Source organism: Parasteatoda tepidariorum, chromosome 6 (genome assembly GCF_043381705.1).
Source record: "Parasteatoda tepidariorum isolate YZ-2023 chromosome 6, CAS_Ptep_4.0, whole genome shotgun sequence".
NCBI lineage: Eukaryota > Metazoa > Arthropoda > Arachnida > Araneae > Theridiidae > Parasteatoda > Parasteatoda tepidariorum.
The window spans coordinates 32,735,091-32,746,402 of record NC_092209.1 but is presented as its reverse complement, the minus strand read 5'-3'; the positions used below and the strand labels follow the sequence as shown (position 1 = coordinate 32,746,402).

General features: G+C 23.8%; 1 protein-coding gene across 1 annotated transcript; it reads right to left on the bottom strand.

The window, feature by feature from the left end:
* Positions 1 to 3,178: 3,178 nt before the first annotated feature.
* Positions 3,179 to 7,215, bottom strand: LOC107446328 (adult-specific rigid cuticular protein 15.7-like). The gene is made up of 4 exons (XM_016060941.3): positions 7,095 to 7,215; positions 5,093 to 5,200; positions 4,462 to 5,010; positions 3,179 to 3,396 (listed from the first exon to the last, which is right to left on the bottom strand). The coding sequence occupies exons 1-3, from the start codon at positions 7,104 to 7,106 to the stop codon at positions 4,477 to 4,479; spliced, it is 654 nt and encodes a 217-aa protein (XP_015916427.1). The 5' UTR covers positions 7,107 to 7,215; the 3' UTR covers positions 3,179 to 3,396; positions 4,462 to 4,476.
* Positions 7,216 to 11,312: the final 4,097 nt, after the last annotated feature.

The window sequence follows — 11,312 nt, the reverse complement described above, 5'->3', positions numbered from 1 at the left end:
CCTTTGTTATTTCAAATTTATAAGATTTAAAGTTTTTAAGGTCCTAATCAAAATGCAACCTAAAGTTGAACACGTAAAACAGAGGTGGCTGCGCTTACGATTTTTTGATACATGAAGAATTTAAACTATAAAAGTTATTCTGTGATCACAGTACAAAAAAGTACTGTGATTTTAAATAAGAATAAGGGAAGAAAAGTGAGTGAGAAAAAGATAGCAATATCAAAAAGTGAGATAGCAACAAGAAAGCAGTGTCAGATGGTCCAAATTTTGTGCTTTTTGCACTTAAAACCTTAATCACTTTTCAAGCTATTGATAGCGTATCTTACTTTCATTTACTAATTCGACAAGAAAACTTCGAAACTCTTTTCTGCAATTGCATAAGAAGTGTTTATGTGCTCCTACTGATTCATTTCATAAAATAAAACTCAACCACAGTTTAACTCCAATGTCCATTACGTAACGAAATACCCAGCACCCATATCCAGTTAAATTACTTTTTTACGGTTTTGAAACCATGCTAGTTGTAAATGGTCAAAAAACTGTATCGTTTCATAATCATGGTTTTTTCTTGTTGTCATACTAGTAGTAAACGGTTTCAAGCACATAAATGTAAAAAAATGATATTCAACACAATCTTTACGATTAAACGGATGGACAGACAGCCCACGCTTATTTTACCATAATTTTAGACTGAAAATTCTAAATCCGATAATACTCTCGTGAATTATAAGCTGCTTAACTTACAGATAAAAATATTTCCTGCTCCACTCTATACCTCGTAGAAATGCAACTACGGATGTGAAATTCAATGTTCTGAAAGGGCCGCATTTTTTAATGAACTTAATACGACTTTTTTTTAAAAAATATTGATTTGTTCAAAAGTTTTGCAATTTAAATGCTTTAAGTTAAGCCTTAAAGTTAAGTTAAGTTTTGAATGCTTTTCCTCCTTATTATTCCTTTATTTTACATTTTGTTTTGTTGCATAGAAACTATATAGAATTAAAAATTTAAATTTATGATAGACTGTAGAAAAACACACAAGCAGTATGATGAAATACTACTATTTAACATTCGATAATAAGTTCAAAAAATAGTGCTAGAGGTACTGTTGTAGTTGATCCCCAACCCTGCTGTAAAGTATCTACAGATGTGATATTTAACATTTCGAATGAGCCATTTTTATTTATGATTTTATGCTATTCTTTTTGAAATTTCAAAAGTTTTCGGGAATTTTTCTCAATTTTTTTTTCTTTACATTGACTATTTATTCATTGAAATAGAGAAATTTATTTTTTCCTCCCGAGCTCTTTCTTATATAAGCTCGCAATTGAGTTGATGTCAATAAAATCACATATTATGAGAGAGATTGCATGTTGCCAGATATAATTCTTAACATTTGTGATTAAATTTTTAAAAATTAACTAAGCATTATACAAGTGATATAAAAACCGTTTTCTATTTTAATTGATGCAAATCTCGTCAACCAGTAAAATTACTTCTCATTTATCATTGCTTATTATATCGCATATTCTGTCTTTCTAATTTTGCTTATTTCTTCTCGAGAACAGTTTGCTATTTTGTAAATCTAGGAAATTGTTCATTGCGTAATGATTTTCGATTTAAAAATTTGTTCTTACATAAAATTATAATGACTATATAATTTACTCACAAAATGTACTTTGTTTCCAAGAAAAATATTAACTTTAAAAAAACCAACAATACTGAATACGAAGCAATTACAGGAGTTGATGAGCGGGGACTCCTACCCGGAGAAAAAAATCTGATAAAATTATAGAACAGATTTCTGGTAAAAAAAAATACGCAATTAAAAAATATGCGGTATTTAAATCATTCTTTTGGTTATGTTTCTGTTTATGCGGAAACGGTTAACTGGAAATTCTGATTGTCAAAATTATACTTCTTACTATCACTCATTTAGTGAAAAATATAAAACCTAGAAGTAAATTTAACCGAATATATGGTTTTTATGTCATTCTCTAAGGTATCATGATAAAATTACCAATTTAATTATAAATTAATTATGAAACAATATTACACGTCAAAAAATCGTATTTCATTGTGATTAATTTTGCCAAAATCATTACCAAAGCACTTCCGCAAAAATTTCCAGGCTATTTGGTGCTCCCATAGAGCCAGAAACATGGTAAATTTTACCATATTCTGGAAGTTTTGACCACACTTTTTTTCTAAGTGAAATTGTATAAAATTTTATTTTTCTCTTGCGAGAACTTACAAGAGATTTTACAAGCTCGCGCTTGACGTGACATCCAAAATAGAAGGAATAAAATAAAATAAAAAATAAAAGTGTGTCAGAATAGATGATGCCAGATACAAATCTTAACATTTATATCAAAATTTTTACAAATGTAAAATACTCATAAGAAATAAAAGCCATTTCCAACTTGAACTGTTATATGACGTAAGGTTTTCGTTATACACTGTTAACAATAAAAAATTTTTCTCATTTATTGCTTCTTATTGTATTACACATTCCGTATTTTTTGGTTAACTGGGTTTTTTCTCTATGCCAAGTTCAGTTTATTATTTTTAAAATTCAGAAAATCTTCCATTCCGTTACGGTTAACAAAGCAATGAAATGTTCTGACTTAAAATTATAATGGATTTATATTTTTTAGCAGTGTTTAATTTATATATTGTCTTCCTTTTTTAAATATAGTTTTGTAAAAAAAATAACAATGATGAATAAAAAGCAGCAATGGGATAATGTTTTATATAAACTAAAAAAAGCATTCTGCACCGTTTTCTCACTTTTAAAGTGATCGAACCCTCTTATTTCTTAAAATCTCTTAAATCGTAAAAAGGAAATATTTCAATGATTTATCATTTTCTCTTTACAAATGTTTCACTCGCTTAAAGCTTGCACATTTCTTACAAGAAAGACGCAGAATGTAATAATTTAATATTGAGCACGCAAATAAGATAAAATTTACAAGAAATGTATTATAGAAATGTAATGTCTACTTCGTTCATGAATTATAAATATTTTATAAGTAATATAAACAGAAAGTAAAGTTTGGTAATAGAATTTGAAAAATATTTTTCTTATAGAAAAACTCTGTGCTTATAGAAAAATTTTCTTCAAAATTAAACTAATTACTGTCTTAGTAAAATAGCAATATGAAACAACCAAAGCAAACAAATTCAAAAATAAATATTTATTTACAAATTATAACACGTATGAGAGAGAAGTAGCAAAACTTTGTAATTTATGTTTGTAAAACCGCTCATTGGCTGAGAAGAAAAAAGGAAGTCAATTCGACGTAACTTTCTCTGAAACAAATGTTTGACAAAAGTTTTAGGTAAAACGGTATTCTATCAAAGCACATTCTTTACATCCACCATCTTAGTTCCCACCTAAAATAAAAAAAAATGTCAAAATAGTAATAACATTTTAAAAGTTAACAGAGAAAATAATTATTCAAATTAAATCTCTGCTTAATTAAAATATTAAATATGCATTTAATTAAGAGTACTAGTAATAAGTATGAGCATATAAACAATTCACATGTAATCAAAGAAAAAGGTATAAAATTTTTGGAAAGTTTTTATATTACTGTTCAAAATTAGATAATATTTTGTAGTCATGTTTTAAGCGTTTTTCATGATAAAAATTATAGTTTTAAATATTTTTATATAATCCATTGAACATAAACTTAAAACAAGTACTTAAAAGTAAAAAAATCATATAATAAAATATTTAAAAAATTACGCAAAAGTATAACACTATTTTATTATTTCATTCATTTTAGGCATTTTTTAAAAAAAAAAATATCAATCAAGTTAAGATTTCTATAAAAAATATAATATTAGAAATAACTCATTATCAAAATGAAACTGCCGCTGCAAATATCGAGATTTAATTTCATTTTTAAAATATCTTAAATCTTATTTTCTTCATTTTAATAATAACTTGCATTTTATTTATCTTGCATCTTAATCAATGCTTACATGTTTCTGCATTATTTTTCTTAAAATAATTTCATCTCCTGTTTCTAAATGTATGTTTTAAAATACAATTGTTTTGAGATAACTATATGACAGTAAAGATAAATAAAAGTTATGCAGTTTATTTTAAAAATATCAATATTCCATAATTACTATTGTTAATTGGGCCTATACAACACTGTAACTATATATTTTGAAGATTTTCAATTATTTTTTCATTATTATTCATTGAATATCACACAACAGATCAACGCGAGAATACGTCTGCTCTGAAAGTCAAAGTTTTTCCTTCTAAACGGGTATCTTATTAATGTGTTGATTAAGATGCTCGTATGCTCTAAATAGCCTTTGTTAGTGCTTTGTTACATATTCGTAAATTCATAATTTAATATTTCGCTACCGGTCTCAAATTATTATTCTAAAGTTTGAAAACAATTACAATTTAATCAGTTTTGTGTGATTTAAACAATTTACCTATATCATAAATATTTAATAATGTCCTCCATAAGCATAGCCATATCCTAAACTTTTTCCAGTGCCATAGCCCAATTCAGCACCGTGTCCAAGACCGACTCCATAACCAAGACCTGCACCATGTCCGAGAGCGGCTCCATATCCAAGACCTGCACCATGTCCGAGAGCGGCTCCATATCCAAGACCTGCACCATATCCATATCCAAGACCAGCATGACCATAGGCTACTGGAGTGGCGGCAACCAAGGGAGCAGCAATACCATGACCAAGAACGGGTGCAGCGTGGGCGATATCAGCAGGAGCAGCGTATGGGCTGGCGATGACAGCAGCTGCTGGTGCACTGTGAGCGGTACCAGGTTCGTTGGTCTTGACAACAGCTCTGAATCCATGTCCATCAGCAACGTATTCAACCTTTCTTGCTCGTCCATCGATGTCAGCGAGAGTGTATGATCCTTTCTTGTTTCCATGAGCATCTCCTACCTCAGATCTGGAATTGGTGGCTCCTTTGCCGTCCTTGATGTCATAAGCAAAAGCGTAGTTACCATGTCCCTAATGAATTTAAATAAATAAATGAATTTCAAATAAACATATTTTGAAACATTTAGTTTCAAAAAAGAAAATGTATTCTTACATCTTGAACTTGTTGTCGTGCACTGACACCAGTATTGACTAAGTGTCCGTGTCCAGCAAGGAGAAGGCTAGCATTGGCAGCGGCCAAGACAGCAAAGAGAATGGATACCTAAAAAATATGACATGTTTAAAATATGCTGCATAAAATAAAAAAGCTGAGCTTCTTGTCGAGAATAACGATACTGTTCAAAATCTTCATTTTACAGTTCAGTAAAAATAATTCATTTAACCCATATGCAGGTCATTTCGAAAAGTCTCAAATTGTTATATTTTAATTTTTTAGCTGAAATCTTTACTTGCTAATATAATCTACTTAAAATACCAATTATACGTTATGAAAGTGAAACCATTCTATTCTATAATATGCGAAGCAAAATAATTTGAGAAAATTAACTATATTATCTTTAAAAATCTTCATAGTTTAAAAGATGCTCTATTGTCAACTCAGAGACCGTTATCCTCAAAAGACTGTTGTTACTAAATTTCGTAAGGGACTATCAGATTATCTATTAATAAAACAAATTATGCGTAAATTTTATTTCTTTTTAATAAACAAATAAGAATTTATCTAAATTTTTTTAAAGCATATTTATAAGGTGTTTTAGAACATTTTATGAGATTTTTTTAAACTATTTTAATTTGTAAATTTACAAATAATTACTTGTATTTTAAACAATGATCAATTGTATTTTAAATAAAATTAATCTTTTTGCGTCAAAACTATAACTATGAGAAGAAAATATTAATTGAAGACTGAAACGTGAATAGTATATGATTTATTGCTATTCAAATAATGACATCTTTTTCTGACATTTCCCTTACAAATGTGTATTATTTTGCAGTAGATATAATGTTTAATTTAGCACGTTTGAAAAATATACTAAAAAATTATATTTTTCTTAAATTTAGCATTTTTGTTAAAAGAAAAAAATACAATTGATTTAATTGCCCAACGAACTGATTTGAAGTTATAGTATATACTTTTGATATTCGCAAAAATATGAGTTATGAGGTAATGTAACGGTTCAATATATATTTTATCTAAATTTAATTATTTTCATTTCCGCTAACTATAATTTTTAAAACAAAGTATAATCTAATTTTTACAATATTTTATCTAAATCATTCAATGATAATGCCAGTTTAAAGCAATTGTTCTCTACTCTTATTAAACTCAAAAGCATACAGCTACAGTTTCTATAAAAATAACATGATTATTAAATTTCATTTTGCTTATATTCAATTTTTTTACGATATTTATTCATAATTTATGATCTCATATGCAAGAAACCACTTATCAGAAAATAGTTGAACGTTGATAAAAAACCCATACAAGTTGAAGCGCTTTATATGAAACTTTTTATGCTTTTTTATGTATCGGAATTATATTTCAGCTTTCATATGTATCGGAATTAATGAATATTAGTAATTCTGCCATTAGTAATTCTGCAACTTAAATACTGCATTATTTATTTTGCTTTTGATCGGTACTATTTATGGAAAAGTGTTTCTCAAAACTCAGTTAAGTTTTACCTGATTAGAAGATTCATTAACTTCAAAAATTCTTTTTATGAAATTTTTGAAGCGAATGAAACTTTTTATCTGGAAATATCTAACCGATTCAGTTTCTAATTTAAGTTTAATTATGTTTAAATATATTTTACTCTTTATCCATTTAATTTTAAGAAAGAATTATTTGTAATTTAGTTTTATGCATAGTTATGAAAATGTAATTTTGAAATGTCTTTCTCAAAATAATTTTTATTAATGCGTCTTATACTTGTTCTAAGTTACAAAAAATAGCCAGTATCATTGCCCATTATTTTTTGTTAATTTATTCATAATCGTTGTTAAAATAAAACAAAAAAAGTCCTAATGTAAAAGTTTTATGATTAAGCAAATTTATTTAAGAAATCGATTTTTATTTTAAAAGTAAACTAGAAATGCTCTGACTATTCATTTAAATGCTTGTTTTGCTCAAAAAATTTGAAGATTTAACTTACCTTAGAGATCATGTTGAGTTTGTAAGCGAAACTGAATTTCTACAATGTACTCTGCTCGCACCTTCCGTATTTATACAAACTACACAAGGTCGCTTTCAATAAAGTTTGTGAATTACCAGTTATAAGACGGAGAGATAAACCGTTTAGTAAAAAAATATTTAAGAAAAGCCCCGCCCTTAAGAAGGACAAAGTCTTACTGATAGAACCTGACAGAGTAGTTAAGAATCGAAAAAACTAAAAACACTACCGGCCGGCTTCGAGCTATAATGGAAATAATGAGAGTAATGTAAGTTATATTTCACGTGGGTGCAAAACATAACTCCTTGAGAAAAGTCTAGTTTTTATTGGAATTTATGTAATTTTTTGAAAATTAATCTTAAGGTAAACTGGCACTGGAAGGAATTGTATATTACTAAATTATTTAAAGCAGCTGTCTCAGTTACTACATCAGTTAGCTATTGCGGGAGGATTCATTTTTTATATTATGTCAAAATTTTCTAAATTATGTTCATATGCTTATTTTCTAATTATTATAATTAGTGCATGTAAATAAAACAAATACTATTTTAGTTGTAAAATTTAGTTAGAGATAATTATATTGAAATTTATTTTTATCGAGCTCATTATGTATATTTTTTTCTCGTTTTTTTATATATATTAATTTGATTTAAGTTGTGTAATATAGTAGCAAAAAGGATTCATAGAAGCAAAAATACTCCGTCAAATTGTACAGTTTAAATTAAAACCTCATTGTTTTGTAAAGAAAAAGTTTAACAGGTCTTAAGATTTTAAGTTTTACCCTTTTTTTAAAACAATCAAGCGAATCGAACAGGGTTAAATGCTTGACATTTAAATTTTCAGGATAAAATTCTTCGGGAATAAATTTTTGGTGATTTGTTTTAAAACTTTAGACGCATGTTTATTTATTTTATTTTTTGCAAACAAAATTTTTGGGAACGAATTCTTTGCAAATGAAGTTTCGGGTGGTCAAAGCTAAAGGATTTTCTGGAATTTTGAAAAGAAATGCATCAATTTGCCCTGGGCAATGATTTTTATGAAATGAGTGAACCAGGACACTGGCCGTTATTTTGTGTTCTACACTAACTATTAAAACGTACAGCACTTACAGTTGACCTTTCCCTTAAAAGCCAAAGGTCATTAAAATATCTTCATTATATGGGCTATTTTCATAGATTTTGATAGTCAAAATTTACTTGAATATATAACTAAGGGATATTATCTAGGACAATACATTATAAAAACTGTAGTGTAATATCTATTCAAATATGAAGTTGAAAAACTCCCAAAAATTTTAAGGAACATTTTAATTATAGGTCAATTAACAAGTACCAAATCAATCGTTCATATACAATTTAAGAGGTGTAATTTGAATCTACACTTAAAGTTGAATAAGCTGCACCGATAAATCAATCACGCTTTCACACTAATGGAAATTATTTTCTCTCACGAAAACAACTATATTGGCACACTGCAAATTTCCTTAATAATTTGTCTGCAATCAGAAATGAACTGGAGAGAGTTTGTTGTAATCTTCTACTTTGATGTTAATCAACAAAAATTCGCCGTTAAAATATGTATTAACACTGTAAATATTGTGGTGTAATATCTATTCGAATTTGGTGTAAAAAAATCTAAATATTTTGAAATGATTACTTTATAACAAATTATTATCGAATTGAGCAAATACTCATTTTAAAGGGTTTAATCTTAACAACAATAATTGATAAAGTGAAATAATTTTTAATAAATCTGAAATAATTTTAATTTTTATCAATATGTAATGATAACTTTAAATTTTATAACAGCTCAAGATAGAATTTTTTTAATATTTTTAAAATTTCCTTATTAATATTAAGATTTATGGTAACATCTAATCTCTCTTTCTCCCTATTTCAGTTATCAATTTGTTATTTTTGACATGATTTTTAACATATTTTTGTTATTTTTGACATTAAGTCAAACGCGATCTAATAAAATGAAGATCTCAAGAAAGCTATAAAATTTTGCACAATTATGGATGAACAGTAATTAATTAAAATAAAAATGCTTAAAAAGAATCTTGAGAAAATTAATTTGAAACAAACTTTGAATTAGTTGAAATATTGAAAAAAATATGCGCAAAATTCATAATGTTTTAATCACGGTAAAATTCAATCCTGTTGCCACATTTCAGCGGGCTGTAGATCGTCCCAACTGGTGTTTCTTAACAAAATGTTTAATAGCTAATAATTCTCGTATTAATGATAGAATTTTAATTTTCTTTATTCAATCGTATTTCTTCAGCAAGTTTTTAGACACTAAGTCTTATAGTTTTTGCGTTGCTAAAAATATGTAACATACAGCAAAAAATGCGAGAAAAGCCGCAAAAATGTTCTTAAAACTGAAATAAATTTCAAACAAATTGAAGTTTCGGAAAAAAAGTCCGAGTTTAATTTATGTACAAAAATGTCCCTTTCTACACGTTAAATGTCAACTCCGTAGTTGCATTTCTACGACCTACGACCTGTAGAGGGGCACGCATGGCATTTTTTGCCTCACTTTTAACAGTTAAATATTCTCAAACTAATTTTCGAAAGCTAAATTCTTTTATCTCATGGTACCAGTACATGGTACAAAATTCGAAATTAGTTACTTAGTCACTTCAAAAAACAACTGGAATATATATATATATATATNATATATATATATATATATATATATATATATATATATATATATATATATATATATATATATATATATATATATATATATATATATATATATATATATATATATATATATATATATATATATATATATATATATATATATATATATATATATATATATATATATATATATATATATATATATATATATATATATATATATATATATATATATATATATATATATATATATATATATATATATATATATATATATATATATATATATATATATATATATATATATATATATATATATATATATATATATATATATATATATATATATATATATATATATATATATATATATATATATATATATATATATATATATATATATATATATATATATATATATATATATATATATATATATATATATATATATATATATATATATATATATATATATATATATATATATATATATATATATATATATATATATATATATATATATATATATATATATATATATATATATATATATATATATATATATATATATATATATATATATATATATATATATATATATATATATATATATATATATATATATATATATATATATATATATATATATATATATATATATATATATATATATATATATATATATATATATATATATATATATATATATATATATATATATATATATATATATATATATATATATATATATATATATATATATATATATATATATATATATATATATATATATATATATATATATATATATATATATATATATATATATATATATATATATATATATATATATATATATATATATATATATATATATATATATATATATATATATATATATATATATATATATATATATATATATATATATATATATATATATATATATATATATATATATATATATATATATATATATATATATATATATATATATATATATATATATATATATATATATATATATATATATATATATATATATATATATATATATATATATATATATATATATATATATATATATATATATATATATATATATATATATATATATATATATATATATATATATATATATATATATATATATATATATATATATATATATATATATATATATATATATATATATATATATATATATATATATATATATATATATATATATATATATATATATATATATATATATATATATATATATATATATATATATATATATATATATATATATATATATATATATATATATATATATATATATATATATATATATATATATATATATATATATATATATATATATATATATATATATATATATATATATATATATATATATATATATATATATATATATATATATATATATATATATATATATATATATATATATATATATATATATATATATATATATATATATATATATATATATATATATATATATATATATATATATATATATATATATATATATATA